The sequence below is a fragment of the Patiria miniata genome, unplaced genomic scaffold (assembly GCF_015706575.1).
Source record: "Patiria miniata isolate m_02_andy unplaced genomic scaffold, ASM1570657v1 HiC_scaffold_7, whole genome shotgun sequence".
Classification (NCBI taxonomy): Eukaryota; Metazoa; Echinodermata; class Asteroidea; order Valvatida; family Asterinidae; genus Patiria; species Patiria miniata.
The window spans coordinates 4,550,593-4,568,486 of NW_024037074.1; the positions used below are offsets into that span (position 1 = coordinate 4,550,593).

At 43.6% G+C, this 17,894-nt stretch overlaps 1 protein-coding gene across 2 annotated transcripts in view; it reads left to right on the forward strand.

The window, feature by feature from the left end:
• The window catches only part of LOC119744879 (spermidine synthase-like), a 37,291-nt gene that overhangs the window by 10,407 nt on the left and 8,990 nt on the right, over nucleotides 1-17,894 (forward strand). The window contains exons 1-2 of one of the 2 annotated variants that reach the window (XM_038221064.1): nucleotides 456-576; nucleotides 12,228-12,382. In XM_038221064.1, the coding sequence (XP_038076992.1) occupies nucleotides 544-576; nucleotides 12,228-12,382 (188 nt within the window). In that variant the 5' untranslated portion in view covers nucleotides 456-543. Of the gene's footprint in view, nucleotides 1-455; nucleotides 577-12,227; nucleotides 12,383-17,894 lie in introns of those variants that run through there. The other variant, XM_038221063.1, reaches the window with a different exon arrangement.

Genomic DNA, 17,894 nt, shown 5'->3' on the forward strand with positions numbered 1-17,894 from the left:
ATTGTACATATTTTTAACATTGTGTGGATACCGAGTACTGGCACTGTACAAGCATCATACCACACCTTTTGGAAATTCCTAGCATCCCTGCTAGATGCAATTCTAAAAAATACCCCCAAAGTACACCCATAGTAACCGAGATGAACACACCTTTGGCACTGACAGCATGGAATTCAATACTGATAGAAATGGCACTGAATTATCCTTATATTTGTTTACGACTGAGGATAGATTGAACAATTAGGCCTGGCCGATCGGTCAGCCATGCATGGGTAATCATTGTGATGGATCATAAAAGCTGTTGTTTGTTGGTGCAATTGACTTAAGTATATAAAAATGGTTTTGACTTCATTGATGTACACAATGTACGTTGTGCATTGACATCAGCATCAGTCACCAGGCAACAGGTACATGTACATTGCGTATGTAGTTTGGTGGTATGTGCCTAAGATAAAAACCAAAAAAAACCGGAGCTGTTTCACATTCAGTGTTGCGAGAGAGCTTGTTTGCAATCTTTGAATTGTGGCCAAAGGCGAAGACACCATGACTAGCGAGATGGGTACAGCGGATTCCCAGGTGTGTTGAAGTATTATTTACACTTCATGTTAATTGGTTTAATATTTCAGAATTGCAAGGAAAAACTTCACTTGTTTTGTGAGGAGTAGTGTACAGTATGCTTCTGTGATATGACATCTAGCCAGTTAACCTTAGATTCTAACTAGCCTTTTTCCAAATAATCTCTTGCACTGTGAGAGTACATTTTGTGACGACTTGACCTGTCTGGACCATTTACTTTATCATAAACTCTTGTTTTGCCAGGCAATTTGCCCATATCCATTGCGCGCTAAATTTGTCTCTTCATGAAAATTAAAAATCCCACACGCGCGTTGTCTTGCCGGGCAAATTCGTTATTGCTCCTATATTCACGCCGGGGCTCAAAAAGTCCCATTCGCAGTATTGGAAAAACAGTATTGGGGCAGTGAAAAACACCAGCTTTTTTCCAACGCTGGTCGGCCGACCATGCGTTAGAAATTTATACAAAAATACCATTTTTCTTGAAAATGTCAGCACACCAGGTGCCATGATTTTACAGAATGCTTTAGACTTCATTCACTATCAGTCCAGTACGGTAGGCCTATTTCATAATAATTTTGTAGTTTTGTTTTTTGATGTTTGCAAATGTTGTGTACACTCCCTTTAATGCACCAGTTCGCTTGCTGTTGACAATTCTCATGGCTGAGTGGCTTATGTGCAGGTACCTGTTGGCATCGTCCTCTAGCTTTCATTTGTATTTCATCTGCACATGTACTGGTACTTTTTCCTACCAAGTGTCTTGAAAAAACCATAAAACATAATAATGGATTTTTGTCAGTAATGTTGGCTCTCCATTGAAACCTTCCAGTCATGCATACAACTGTGCATGTGTCAGGGGTGTGAAATCTCAGCTTTAAAGCTGATTTCAGCTTTTTTGTTTTGGATTTCAGCTTTTTTCCCTCACTTGCTGTGTACAAAAGTATAGGAGATTTCAGCTTTTTTACACTTTTTTCAGCTGTTTTCATCTTTTTTTATCAGTGGTCACTCACACCCCTGATGTGTATGCACCTCAATCCTATGGGCTCCGTGCACAAGTACCCCATCAACGACCAGAAAAGGAGGGTTGGGGCGGACCTAGACTGGTTCCCGATCCATCCACTGCGTATTTCGAATGTATCCAGAGTTATTGGAAGCGGGGAATTAGTCTCGGAGATCATCTCAAGTTGAAATCGAACGTATATTTGCGCGCCGAAGACGCCTGACGCTCACGCGAAGACGTGGTGGCTAATAGCTTTTGCACATTCAGGAAGTAGTGCGTACTTCGCGTGCGAACCAATTAATTAATACAGTACGCGCACGCAGTGTATCCCGTCGATCCATGGAGCTCTCAAAAGATGTAAAAAGCGCCCTCTTTTGTTGGCGCACGGAGCCCATAGTACAGTGCTCTGTGCTGAAATACCAAATACTCAACATGCTTGAATAGACCTATTCAATCGTCCACTGGATATGTCGAGGGAAAAAAGTAAAGGTTGTGTGGCTTAGTGGTTTCATGGTCTGTCAAAATGCCACATATTTTTGGAAAAGCCATTTCGCACATGATGATTTGAGAGTTACATGTAAATTCCATGAGGAATGTTAATTAGCTCACATTTCGTCTTAAAATCTATTAAATGTCAGCCACCGCTGTTCTTTACATTGTTTTAATAAGCGCTTTATCAATGGTCGACAAGTGCAGGTGCAAGAAAATCCCGATCGGTGACCAGTTTAGGTGGGCATTTTGAAATTAAATACTTGAATTAGGGAATAACAGTGCGAGGACCTGGTCTTATAACTGCGTGGTATAATGACCGGGTTGGAGGATGGCCGCTTATAATGGACTGAGCTGAAGAAAATATCCCAGTTGAAATGCTCCCAATGTTGTGTCTTTTTTTTTCGTTGATATTTCCAGACTTTTGTGTTCATGTTCAGGGGCCATATTTTAGCTTTTGCATGGTACCCTGTCTCTTCAATGTGCGTTGTTATTTATCACCCATACTTTGAGACCTGACTGTATAAACTGGTCTGTTAAGTTTCTGTAGGGTAGGTACATGTACCGGTATGATGTGAACGTTTTGTAAAAAAAAAAAAAAGTATGTACATGTACACACTGCATTACTTTCTGAAAACACTTTAATAATGTCACACACAACATGCAACCAACTTATGATTTTTTTTGTTAATTCAACACAGTGTGTCTCGAGACCTGGTCTGGCACGGTCTCAAGACCTTTTTTGTGATCTCGGTCTCGGTCTCGGTCTCGGTCTCGGTCTCGGTCTCGTCCTATCAAAGTCTCGGTCTCCGGAGGCCTGGTCTCGGTCTCGAAAGCTCTGGTCTCGGTCTCCGTCTCTGTCTCGGATGCCAAAGTCTCAGGTTTTACCCAGGAGACCTGTCGAGACCACAACAAAATGCACCATTTACGTATGGCTTTATTCATTTGCAAGCTGAATTACGTACGAGTCTCAAGTCTTTATTCCAAACATAAAAGAATTTGTTAAGTGTAAGTTTTCATGCTGAAAAATGAGATTGAAGCTGGAGTAAAGACCAGTCAATTCAGCTTGTCAGTTCGGTACCCGTGCGCCACTATGAATTTCAACACCGTGAATTTGGAGTGAATATAAAATTTGACATGAATTCACTGTGAATTTTTTTTCACGGCGATGTCATTGCGAAGTATCTGGTGAAATCGCCCTGATAATCATCACGTAACCTGGACATGTTAAGATCAAGTAAAAACACGGTGAAAATGCAGTGATGCCTTCTGTGGAGCCCAGCTCATTAACTTTGTGGTTGCATTAATCCGTTGAGCAGTTTGTCAACTTTGGGGCCTAATCCCCTCATAAAAAGGCACATTGCCTGTCAATCTTAATTAGGTGATCACAATAAACAGGGTGTTGGATACTTGTAGGAGGACACTTTGTAGCTTTTGTGTACTTGGGCAGTGGGCATTGGGTAGTAAGTGTAGCTGTCAATCACACTAATCCTGTAATCACTCAGACAGTTTATCTGTGGTTTTCACACCTTCAGTGAAGGGAAGCTGGACCTGCTGTACAGTTATGAATAACAATAGACCCTTGGACTCCAGAAGACCCATGTAAAAACACAGTGAAACTGCAGTGAGCTTATCCCCTGCTGAGGGGCCCAGTTTGGCACCGTGAAAATGAGCTTACTTGGCAGTGTAAAACAGTTTCACGGCGACTTCATTGTAAACTATATTTTCACGGTGTTGAAATTCATAGATGCACAGTTACATATCATGTACGTTGCCCACGTATTTCAATGGAACACATATTGTACATACTGTCCTAGACGTGACCACCAGCCAGCTCTTGCATGTGCAAATATCACATGTATTTGTGCTTCATTTCTGACATTTAGGGAGTATTGGCTAGACCTTACGTACAACAATAAGCCTTCTGCAAGTGAAGTTTGACCTTTGTTTGCAGCAAGTTGTACACCGACTGCACCAAACTTTGTTGGCAATTTAGGCAGTAATTTAAAGGGCCTAATTTTGAAATCGGAATTTGTCTGACTGACAACATTTTAGACACTGTTTTTTGGGGCAAGGTCTTGCATAGGTACATTTTTGTAGTTTGTTAGTTACATTTACATTAAAAATCAATCAACAGGGTACCTGTAGGAAAGTCATCCCAAATTTTTTTGAATTTTTTCAACCTGTCAATACTATATTAAGAAATGTGAGATTTTGTTTGTTTTTTTCTTTATGCTTGGTCTTGGTTTGGTCTCGGAAGTCTTGGTCTTGGTCTTGGTCTCGGTCTTCAAAAGTCTCGGTCTCGGAAGTCCGGTCTCGGTCTCGAAAGAGCTGGTCTCGGTCTCGAAAGAGCTGGTCTCGGTCTCGAAAGAGCTGGTCTCGGTCTTGGTTTCGGTCTTGAATGCCTCAGTCTCGGTCTCGTCTTGTTCTCGGACATGGAGATCTCGACTACAACACTGATTTAACACCAACAAAATGCCTTAATGTATGTACAATGTATGTAGTAAACAACAATATGAAATCTTTATTCAATAAATTACATGTACACAACTTGAGAGTCATAAAACAGGCGAAGGCTGATCATATCTATCTACGACCTAACAAACCATTACAAAAAGACTTTTGAAGTTAGCACATTCCGTTGATGAGATATAGGACTTAAAGGTCCAAAAATTGAATAATTCGTCCCAGAATACCTGCATGCTGAGTTTGAACCCGATCGGACTTGTGTAGATACAGGGCCTTAAAATATTCACTTTTTGGATGATGTCACGTGACACGTGATGATGTCATAATGACGTCCATGATTTGGCCTGAATCTTCAGGTGGTGGTCTCAGTGTGTGCTAGGTTTGTAATCGATCGGATGTGCAAAAAAGTTCCAAACTCCTGCATACGTTAAATGAAAACAGGTGTTATCCTATTGAAACCAGAGGGGGGGGAAAAAGAGAGAAAAAAATTACAAAACAAGAGCTGTTTCGATGTGTTTTCCGAAACAGCTAATTAATTAATGCAAATGAGCGTCATTGACATAATTACATTTCACATCGTGGACAATACCTGCCAGCTGACAGTGCCAATCCCGTTCGTCAGTGTGGCGCCATTTCAACTTAAATCATACCCACTGCTGATGGTTCTGCTGATGGTTTAAACCATCAGCAGCCGGAAGTCATACAATATACCGGTAATAAGTGGCGGTTTTAGCCAATGTGGCTGATGATGTTAATTAGTGGTGCGTGTAGGACGCAGTCAATTACAAGCGGAATACCGGTAGTTAACATTTTAGAACAATTGACTATTTATACGCAAACAGATGTCCCAAATCTTTGCATTCATGTGGATGACACGCCTACCCACATTAGGCAATGAGTGGTATGTAAAACCTGCAAACCTCATCACCAGACATGTTTGAGAGTACACACTAAGCACAGGGCCCAATTTCATAGCACTGCTTAACAGTAAGCAGAAAAGTTGTGCTTACATGTACTATAGCAGAAAATCATGCTGCTGCTTTTGCACTATTTCATGCTAACGGTTGCGCGTGCATGGAGATTTCTGTTGTTACGTCACTGATTTAAGCAAAGTTTTCTTCTGGGGTTAAGCGTGCTTTTGCTGTGCTTACTGCTTAATGGTCCCTATGAAGTAGGACGCTTGATAAGCACAAAGTCAGCTGTTAAACAGCGCTATGAAATTGGGCCCACGTCACTATATGTACTCCATTGTTCGCTGAAAGGAAGTCTGAATAGTTCCAGGTAAGTTTTCTTCAATTATGAGTTTGTCCATGCTTGTAAGATATATAATGTTGAGTATATGTGACCTGTTCTGTCAAAAGCAGACGCTTCTAGGCAGAGGCTGAAATTGAGATAGGGCCAAAAAACGCTGTGGGGGTGATTTTTATCGATTTTCAAATTTTTGCATATTTGTAATCCTGAACATGTCTATAATATATATTATAAAAGTTTGAAACCCTAATTTGAACTCTACATATACTATTTTTGGTGATTTTGATAAGGTATATCAGTTAAAGAAATAACTGTTTTGTGACGTTCGTGGCCATTTTCTCCGCTCTCTACTTTTCGACACAATGAACTTCAAAATAGCATAACTCTGCCCAGGAATGACCGGTTTCAAAAATTACACCATCTATTAAAAGGAAAAAGAACATATATGTTAACAATATGTAAAAATATCATTTTCGACCTTATGCCCAGAAAAGTCTGATTTTGACAGAACAGGTCACATATTATCAACATTTTTAACCCAATCATGATCAGGTAGGTTGTATTTGTGTTGGGACTGAAAGTGTGGGGAGTAATGTAAATGGGCAGTTTGGTTTAAAAGACTAAATTTAAAAAAAAAAAACCTTAAGTTTAAATAGCAATACAAGAAATCTCCAATAAGAAACTACGTACATGTAGTTTCTTATTTGATACAATAGCCCCGTTTGGCTAGCATTATATACGCAGTTGAAATTAACTTATTCTAATAGTGCAGTGAAAACGGGGTCACTTTAACAGGCCAATTAGGCACTAATTAGTGTTCGGCTGAAGCCTAAGTACCAAAATTAAATGTGCCCAGTTACATGATCTCGTATATTATGAAATAAAATTGTGAATTTTTGACAACATGTGCGGTACACTTTGTTTTATTAAAAGGGGTAGTATTATACACAGTTGAAAAGAATTCATTCTAATAGTGCAGTAAAAATAGGGTAACTTTAACAGGCTAATTAGGCACTAATTAGTGTTTGGCTGAAGCCTAAGTACCAGAATTAAATGTGCCCAGTAGCATGATCTCGTACAGGGTGAGTCAAAAAAAGCGGAACCCAAACCCCCCAAAATTGTATTTCATATTTAAAAAAATACGTAGCACCAAAAATAATAATGACTAGAAAGCCAATTTCATATTAAGCTACTTTTAGGTGAAAAAATTACTGAAATTGCTCAATCCATGATCCATGCAAGTTTACGATGACGTCACCTGTCCCATGATGACTTCATTACTACATTGATCTTCGCGAAAGACCTTTGTTTATATGTTAAGTTACAATGTCATACAAAAAGTTTCAATGTTTTGTGCCCAAAATGCCCACGAGAAAAAAAATGAAAAATGTGTACAAAGTCTATGGCATGGAAGTTAGGGTTTAAGGATGACCGTGTTTATAACGAAACTCTCGAAAGACAGTTTGGTGCTCAAAAAAAGAAAGGAAAAAAAATTCAATTTTAGTAAAGTGATATGACAGCGAAGTCAACAACACTCTTGAAAGGCAGTTTAGTGCTTAAAAAAAAATTCAAGTGAATGAAGGTCAATACTACAAAAAAAAAAATGTGCACTGTGATATTGACATCTGGTGTTTTGATATTGATCGTTTTCCCCTGGCAAAAACAAGGATGTGTTAGTATTGATTCTGTCTTGCCTGGGTGTTCGAACGACTTTCACAGCTGGTAGGAAGCTGTTGAAGTGTATCAAAATCAAACAGTGTGCAGCCTTACTCTTTCTTAAAATCCCCATCTGAGCATTTTGAGAATGAAATGGCTCATCGGGAATGTACATGTTCTGTTGTTTTTCCCAAAAGTTTGGGAAGGGGGAGAATTGGGAGGCCGATCTATGATTAGTTGCATGTATACAAACATGACAAACAGTTGTAGTTAAAGGGGCACTGTGTCCTGAAATCCCCCAATATTTCATGTTTTGGATTGTTTACTTATCCTGTTTCAAACATCTGGTTGAAAGAAAACCAGCCTAATGTCTTACCGTTCCCCAGAAAAAAGGTTGTTTACATCGGACATGACGGAGTATGAATACGTTTTTCCTGTCGTCTTCAGTATACGATACACATTGTGTGTGTCTATCATAACGTATACAGTACTGTGCTCGCGAACAGCAGTGACCAATCACCAATGCACAAAATGTGGTTTCTTATACACGTCCGCAAAAGGCGAACACTTTACGGATGAACTCAGAACTACCGGTAGCACCCAAACAGCTCAGTCGACTTTTTGGGTTGCAAAAGTGGACCCCGAAAGTCGTTCTCGCACGCATAATACAAAAACGCCAAGTTTTGAAAGGATAGTTGTGTGGATGTTTATATCCTACTTTTAAAAGTTCTTTCCAATTAACATCATTTCATTTAAAGTGCGTTTTTATAGCCCAATTGGGCTTATTCCAGGACTTAGTTTAGAAACAAAAAAGCAATCCCAAATCTCCCCCCCCCCACCACCAACAAAATTTGTTGAAAGTCAAACAAGGCTTTGTGTCACTTGCTGTACCACCTGTTGCCTTCTTTACAGGTGAGTGCACTTCCCGAGTGATCAACCGTCAGCTTCAGTAGGCCCATAGTTTGCTTGAGCAACTATTGAACACATGGACATTTTTTGGGCGTTGTAGTACATGTACCATACATTTTGGACTTTCTATAAACTAGGGGTCCACTAGGAAATATGGGTATCTTGGTATCAAGAACATGCAGTTTGCCACCAAAATGGACTTCATACGACATTCAGGTGCCACCTTATTATTTAAATGAAATCCAAGATGGCTGCTTTTTTTGAATATCCAATATGGCTGCCATCCATTTGGGATGCCTAAATGTGTTAATTGGATTCCTTGGTATCAAATTTATGGGGTTTGCCACCAATAGTGACTTCATACGACATTCAAGTCCAAAATTAATATGCAAATTAGTTCAAAATGGCGGCAATTATGAAATATCCAAGATGGCTGCCATCAATTATGAGTAACCCGTCCACAGTGATTTACTTGAGTTCATTCAAAAACATGGACTTCATAGGACATTCAGGTGCAATGTTATTATAAATGAAATCCAAGATGGCGGCTATTTTGAAAAATCCAAGATGGCTGCCATCCATTTGGAGTATATCGTAAACAATAATGTACTCGGGTTCCTTTGTATCAAAAACATGGGGTGTGCCATCAAAATGAACTTTATGTGACAATCAAGTCCAAAGTTACATGATACAAATTAGGCTGGAAATGGCGGCCATTTATAAATCCAAGATGGCCGCCACATGGTACCGGTAGCTCGGAAAAAATGTCTCCAATGCATATCCGATCAACTATGGGAGGTAAACTCTTTCCAAATATGGCAAAAATTCCTTCTTAAACAAAAAAAATGCAAAAGTACATAACGGCCTATACTATATGGCCAAATCATATGAAAATCATGTAATTAGCGGCCTTTTGAATTTACACAAATTAGGCATATTTCCATCACTTGGATTTTTAACAACTTTTTTAGGAAACTTATAGCAACGCACTGTGTTGTGAAATTTGATTTGGATTATCAGGGAAAATTCAATTGGTACATGTCCACACATGGCATCCATTATTTTAACTTTAATTTAGGCAAATTGATATACGGCATTTATGCAAATTATACAGCATTTGGGAAATTTCAGAAACATAGGGATCTTGAAATTTACCTAGTACTAGAATAATGAGTAAATCAATGTAAAAGGACTAAAACTGTCATTTAAAGCACCTCCAAAATCTACCTAGTATGAGAAATATGACCGAATCAATGCGAAAGTCCTTTTTGGATTTATGCAAATTAGGCATACGTGTGTATTTCCACCACCTAAATGTCATTTTAGGGACCTTATAGAAATGCACTGTGGTGAAAAAAATTCTGTTGCAATTTGTTTGAGGTCAAACCTAAATTGCCTGTACTATTGGGGCTAGGCAAGGATTTATCGGTCTACTGAGGTTTTGTGAGAAAAAAACTTGCAGAGGGTAAAACATGAATAGCTTTTTTATTAAAAGGAAACTACACTGGAATTGGCGTCAAGCATGACTAGTTTCAATGAAAGCCCGTCCCATTCCTATTAGCCTAGGGATGTGTGTGAACCTTGCTATTTGTAAATATGTTTAGTATAGAATGCTAGCAACGTCAATGAAACTTTTAAATAAAAACCATCAGGGGAAAGGTATTCAAAACATTTGCCCTTATTGAAAGATCGAATGAAAAAAATCAAGTGTCCCTTTAAATATAGTAACAAAAAGGCAATCCCAAATCCCCCACCCACCTACAAAATTGGTTGAAAGTCAAACAAGGCTTTGTGTCACCTGCTGTACCACCTGTTGCCTTCTTTGCAGGTGATTGCACTTCCCGAGTGATCAACCGTCAGCTTCAGTAGGCCCATAGTTTGCTTGAGCAACTATTGAACACATGGACATTTTTTTGGCGTTGTAGTACCGTACAAGTGGGACTTTCTATAAACTACATGTAGGGGACCACTAGGAAATATTGTCTTTTTTTGGTTCAATTGAACTAAGTAGAAAATGTATTTAAGATAATGAAACTTTATGTGCAACAAACTCCCATAAGTTGCATCAATTTGATAAAACCTAGGAATGTGTTTAACATCTTAATCCCATTTACCGGTAGTTCCTGTTTTTGGTTAAAAATAAGCCGAAAATTCTCATTTTTGGGCTCAAAAGTGGGACAAAAAACAGTCTCATTTTTGCCTCCTTAAAAGGTAAACTATGCCATATTTAAGGTCAAAATGATGGCTGTACTAACTCAATTTCAACATGAGTTACAATTTTTTAAACTGAATTTGTGAAGATGTGATATGGTGCTCCCCAATATGATGGTTTCACATAACATTTGGTGTCCCCGTGTCCCTGTTACCTGTGAACCAATTCTGCTGTGTGTAAAGTGTCTTTCATGGTCACTTTGTATACTTATCCTTGGTATTTTACAAATTCTGTCCATCAAATAAAAGGATAAGAAAACAACAAGGCTGCAATGCTCAAGAAACAAGAACTACATGACCAGTTGTAATATTTCACATGTAACATGGTGTCCTGTAGTGTCCCAGTTATGTTTAAAGCTTAGTGTTTTTAATATTCCAGATGACATGAAAATGTTAAGGATCTCCTTTCTGTTGAAAAGGCTTGATATTTTACCATCCTGATGGAAGTCAATACATCTCAAAACATGAAAAGCCAGATTGACCATGATTAAAATAACTTAAAAGTTTTAGGGCCCTTTTAATGCAATGTCCCACGTTGGACCCCTGATTTATAGAATTACACATGTGCATGTACATGCAAAAAGCTCATAAATGTGTAAGAACACAATACTGGAGAATAAAATAGGGACATGGGGATCAAAAATAAAATTGGTTGTATTAATTTTGTTTCCCTTTATAATGTTCGACCGGCCTTCCCTCAATAGAAAATAATAATGAGAAGATAAGTTTTAAAGCATCTTTCCTTTATTAGCAGCTTTATGCTGGTGATAAAGAGAAAGTTAACGTTAGTTACATGGTGTCCACTTCCTGCTTGTTACCAGTTACCAGACCATAATTGTCAGAAATGGAGATTATTATAGTTTCTTTATTGCAATATAAGCTATTCATTGCTGAAAATCTAAAATTTAGACGATTTTTTTTTATATTAATATTTTGTCGCAAATTTAACAAGTGGACACCGTAACTAACGTCAAATAAAATGAGAGATTTAGCTGTTAAACCATTTTAATAGCAGATCAATTGAAAATTATATGACCACAGTGTCTCACAGTAAGTACCTCAGAGGGAAATTCACCCATTAAAAATTATATTCCTGTGACGATCTTATATGGACCTCTTTTGACAATCTCTGTATCAAAATGTTACGTAAGTTACATGTGGACACCACAGAGGCCTTCATTTACATAACTTTATATTATTATTGAGCCCAAAACTGATATTAAATTGTTGTTCTCCATACTACCAAAGGGACCCATTTTAACTAAAAAACAGCAATATTCCACTGGGAAGTTGTTCCTTGTAGATATTAACTATCGTATTATACAAAGTGCACATTGTAACTAATGCAACTTTGGTGTCCAGCTGTAAACTAGCGTTAAAGAGGTTGTGGAATGCTCGAAGACATTTCCGTCACTTTTCGGGTATATGTAGCCTAAGGTGTGATTAAATATTAAAAAACGACTATTGTTTCTGTCATGAAATGAGTACAAAGGGTACTTTTGAGAGCTGTTTTTCAGGTGATATCCTCCCCCTCCCCCCTCCCACTCCCAGTGTTGGATGTGATATTCAGTATTTTCTGTTTTGTCAAAAAAACACTCGCACAAAGTTAAAAGAAGTCACAAACAGTACACACCTTCTCCAACCGTCCGTACCCATTATTCGTATGCAGGGGACATTCAACATCGGCAAGATGGAGCCTGGGACGTCCTTCATGAAGGAGGGATGGTTCTACGACGTCTGGGATGGACAGGCGTACTGCCACCAAATTGAAAATGTCCTGTTCAGAAAAACCACCAAGTATCAAGAGGTGCTGATTTTCGAAAGGTATTTTATCTTATAGATGATATGGTTTTGGTGCGCAGTTGTTCTCGGTTTTCTTCGACTTAATAGTTTAAACTTCCGTTGGGTTTTGGGCTCAGTGCAGAACCAGAGGATGGTGCTTTTTGACGGCTCACGAAAGCTCCTTGCGCGCACGCAAGACCATTGATTTGCGCGTGTATGGCAGATTTACGCGTAAAAAAATTTCTTGGTCTTATGGTTACGGTGTTCGACTCATGTGCCGTGGTACGTGGGTTCGAACCCTGACGGGAACATGGTGCTTGTGTTCTTGGGCATGACACCTTACTACAATTGCCTCTTTCCACCCAGGAGTATAAATGGGTACGATATCTGTGAAGGTAGAGTCCAGAATGCGCTGATCTGGAGCTCCAGCAGAAAAAAACTGGAACTGTGGCCTGATGAACAGCGGTAACAATTGTCAAGCGCTATGAAACCTTTGGTGTCTACATCACTCTACTTACCTGTAGAGCGAATACTACATATGCATTGTTCCCTATGCCGGCAGGCAATTCGCTAAGAGTTTTACATACAATAGCGCCCTCACGTGTCCTACCCACGACGCCCTGTGACATGCGCACTACGTTAGCGTCCTCTTTTTCTCTTAGCCGCAGGCGAGGTATAACGTGGAATTTCAATCGACCTGAATTTCACTATTTTATTGGTACCTCTTTTGCTTGGAGAAAGCTATTTCGAAGAAATAAAGAGAAAGTGTTTATTGTAGAGTTGTTCTAGTGAAGTATTTGAGTGAAAGTGAAGTAAGAAATGAGTAAATCTAGGAAGTTGGGGAGGACTGGGTGTGTCGATAATGGAGGGACGTACATCCCACCAGACAAGCCCGAGTTCTCGGGGGACTGCACCGGTGATGGTACGTCACCGCGGCAGCAGTCCCCTAGTCGGCCCCTTCAGCCACTGCCGGCTGTCGGAGCTGACGGACCCGTTGACCAAGCGGGGGGCCGTACAACCCCACCGTCTTCGGTCAATATTCACGGGTCCGCCCAACTGAAGGGGAAACGCACCGGCAAGACAAGGAAATTGTCTGACGCCGGGGCAGCACCCAAAAAGGGACGTACGGCAAAAGGTGGCCCCACTACGGGGCGCACCGTGCCTGTCCCTGGCCCGTCTACGGGGCACACGCAGCCGGAGGAAGTACTCCTCCATGGCTCAGTGCACCCAGGCCCACCCAGCCCCGTGATTACCACGATGCCTGGGGATGGGCTGTTATATGGCCGGTTAATCGACCGTACAGCACCCGCCTATGTTACCGGCGTGGGGGCGCTGTCGGCCGCCCGGGCTATTGATAGCGTAGAGCCGAATCCCTGGGATTCCCCCAGAGCGTTAACGCAACGCTCGGAGGGCCATGCCTATACATCGGATTTTATTCGTTGTTCGGGCATCCCCGTGTCCCCGCAATCCTCGGCAACTACTCGGAGTCGTTCTTCAAAAAAGAAAAAAATCGAAAAAGAACCGCCGTTCTTCGACGAGTTCTTCTAGTGAGTCATCCGATCGATCACACGATTTCACGCGATGATTTTTTGGAGGCTTTTCACTCCCTCGCGGCCTCATTGTCGGGCCGACAGGGAGACTACGTTCACAGCTGGATGACTCCGGGCCAAAGGGACATACCGCACACGGTTAGCCGTGCGCCAGAGTCCCCTCCAGAATTACAGCCCCCACCCGCCAGTCATCACGGCCGTGGTGGGGTGACTACAGACCAGCGGACAATGCCGTGCACGGAGAGCCGTGCACCGGCGTCACCGCCCGGTATTAGTTTACACCCATCGGTGTCACTAGAGTCCGAGCGGGGCTCGATACCGTGACGGCGCTGCTTCGCCCCCGGGGCCTGGTTCCCATTCCCCGGTGACAACTCGCCCCGTACTCTGACAACTCGGCGGACGAGAGCGAGCTGACCCGCAAAAAAAAAAAAAAAAAAAAAATTAAAAAAAATTTAAAAAAAAAAAAAAAAAAAAAAAAATTTTAGCTTGGTCCAACGGGATATGATCAGAGTTCTGAATCTTCCTGCTGGGACCGAACCTCCTCCTCTTCCTGAACGTCAGTCATTCAAGAAGAGATCGGGACCGACGACAGAACCGGTCCGGGCGTTTCCCACAATGCCCCTGGACCGCGTGTGCGTTGACCACATCGATGGGATAATGCACGCAAAGACATGGAGTGCCTACGCTAAGCGCATAGACTCGTATTATCATTTTCCCCCAGGGGATTTTGAGAAATATTTCTCAACTCCAGTCCTGCCGGACTCGGCCATTGACAAACTCGCCGCTGACCGAGGGACAGCTTCATCCAAAGTTCCTTTTACGGACAAGACCCGTGGAAAACTGGAGGATGTCACCCGTAGAATGGACTCGGCGGCACGCATGGGTATGCGTGCGACGTCCTTTCTTCTTCTCCTATCAGAGTACCTGGCACTGGGATATGAAGAAGATTCGGTGATACCAGCCGACATGATGGTGGCTGCTCTCCATTGCCTCGATCGCGGCCTGTGCTCCACTCTCGACCAGTTTGCTAGAGTGTCGACCTTAGCAACATCGTCACGCCGCGCCAATGTGCTAGATGCGCTTTTCCTCCCGTCACCGGGAGCACGTAAGCGTCTCGACGAACTTCCGCTTTCAGGCCCGGACTTATTTTCTGGTAAGTTCCAGGAGGCCATGGAGGCCGAAGCAAAGCGCCTCAAGGCCACTGAGAGAATTAATCTCAAGAAACTGGCCGAGTTGAAAACTACGGACAAGACAAAGAAACAACCTTCTTTTGTCATTCCCTGACGCCGCCCGGTCAGGGCGGCCCGTGGTGGATTTAGTGGGCGCGCCGATAAGACGGTGGGCCCGCGTTATTCACAACCACATACCGGACAACAGCGTCCCCAGTCGGGACGCGGTTTCCGTGCGCCCACTCCCCGGTACACCGGGGCGTGGCGCAAGTGACTTATGCGTCTCCGAACGGCCTCCCGTTCGTGGAGTTCGTGGGGTCCTGGGTGCAGGTGACTTCCGACCGGTGGGTCCTCGAAACGATGAGCAGCAGTTACGCGCTCGAGTTTACGAGGAACCCCCCCCCATCGGACATGCTTATTCGGACAACGCCCATACCGCCCGACACAGCAAAACGCCGCTCCCTCGAGGAGGAGATCGACGCCCTCCTTCTAAAGAGAGCAGTTCGTGTTGTCCCCCAAGGCAGGTTTCATGTCAACCTTCTTCTTGGCCCCCAAGAAGGAGACCGGCGTGTGGCGTCCAATATTGAACTTAAAACCCCTCAACAAGTTCATACGTCCGAAACGTTTCCGCATGGAAACGTTACGGACCATTCTCGAATCGATCATCACGCCCGCGTGGGCAGCCAGTATAGTCTTGAAAGATGCGTATTTTCACGTACCGATCAGGCCGGAGCACCGCAAATTCCTACGTTTCCAATACAAAGATATACTGTACGAATTTGTGGTGCTCCCGTTCGGGCTATCCACTTCTCCGCGGGTGTTCACCCGGATCGTGAAGACGATCGGGGCGGCACTGCGGTGACGAGGGATCATGATATTCATGTACCTCGACGATTGGCTAGTAGTGGGTCGTTCTCGAGGGGAGACGGAAGCGGCGCTCCAACTAACGTGGCACCTTGCTTCCGACCTGGGATTTCTCATCAACACCAAGAAATCCCACCCAGTCCCCTCTTAGGTTCCCACCTTTCTAGGTGCATCCCTCGATCTTCGCAGGGGACTGGCCCGTCCATCGGAGGACTGCCTGCTGAACCTTCGGCAGTGCGTGTCCCTCTTCCTCCCGACGGTAGTGGCTCCGGCCCGAGCCTGGCTCAGGCTGTTGGGCCTTATGGCCAGTCTGGTGGACTTAGTGGATTTTTGCAGGCTGAGGATGAGGCCAATTCACCTTCACCTGCTGTCTTTCTACAGACCCCGCTGGCACCCGATCGACCATCCGGTGCCCACTACGTCTTGGCTAGTCCCCCACCTTCGTTGGTGGCTAGTCGAGGCCAATATAACGCAGGGCCGCGCTTTCCGCCCGCCCCGCCCGTCGGTACTTATCACAACCAACGCGTCAGGGTACGGCTGGGGGGCTACCCTCCACCCGCGACAGGTCGCGGGCGTGTGGGGCCCCGCACATCAATCATCCCACATCAACGTCCTGGAAATGCTGGCAGTCACCAACGCACTAAACCATTTCCAGTCGGACGTCAGAGGGCAAGCAGTCCTGGTACGATGCGACAACGCCACAGTGGTGGCATACATCAATCACCAGGGTGGCACTCGGTCAGGCCATCTGTGTGCACTAACGTGGGATCTCACCCTCTGGTGCATACATCACGGGATAGCACTGTCGGCAGTACACATCCCGGGGGAAGAGAACGTCACAGCCGACGCTTTCTCCGGAGGCTGGATCGCCCCGACAGAGTGGTCACTGCTCCCACAGGTGGCTCAGTCGATCTTCCGACTAATTGACCGGCCGCATGTGGACCTATTCGCGTCGCGAATGAAAATCAGCTACCGATCTACTGCGCGAGGGACCCAGATCCCAACGCGTGGCAGACCGATGCACTGTCGGTGCGGTGGGACGGCCTATTGGCCTACGCCTTCCCACCCATCTCCCATGTTTCTCGAGTGCTGACCAAGATCGAGCAGGAGGATTGCCGAATTCTCCTCATAGCCTGTTCTGGCCCCGCCAGCCGTGGTTTCCCCGGCTCGGCCGACTCTTGGTTCACCGCCTGGTAATTCTACCGAGGAGGGCCGATCTCCTTTATCAGCCCAGCTCGGGAATCAGTCACCAGGCTCCGGGGGATCTTCACCTGACGTGCTGGGTATTGTCACGCGATCCCTCTGCTCAGCAGGCCTTTTCGCGACGAGCTGCAACAATTGCAGCTCAGTCCCGTAGAGCCTCAACCAGAAAGGTGTACGATAGCCGACTACGCCATTTCTTTAAATGGTGTAGACAGCAATCCATTCATCCCCCAATACTTCTGTAGAGGAAGTGGGGGATTTCCTCCTATACCTTTTTAACAGTGGGCTCACGACGGCCACGGTCAAAAATTATCGATCGGCCGTTGCCGTGATCCATCAGGGATTTTCGGACGGTTCCTCCGTTTCCGGCAACCCTGCAATTACCCAACTGATCAAGGGGATGTTTAATACTCGTCCCCCAGTACGCACATTAATCCCATCTTGGGACCTCTTCAGTGTATTATCTACACTGGCGAAGGCTCCCTTTGAACCAATGAATTGCTCAACTTTGTTACAACTCTCCATCAAAGTAGCTTTTCTATTGGCTGTCGCTACGTCCCGACGACGTAGTGAACTACACTCGTTATCGATGCAGACAGGACACATCCGGTGGGAACCAGGGGGTGTCCGCCTGATCCCTACGGCCGGTTTTCTCGCAAAGAACCAGTCGCAGACCTTTACGCCCCCGGACATCTTTGTCCCGGACATCAAGTCTTTTTCGAACGAGACAAACGACAAACTTTGGTGCCAGTTCGAGCACTTAAGTGG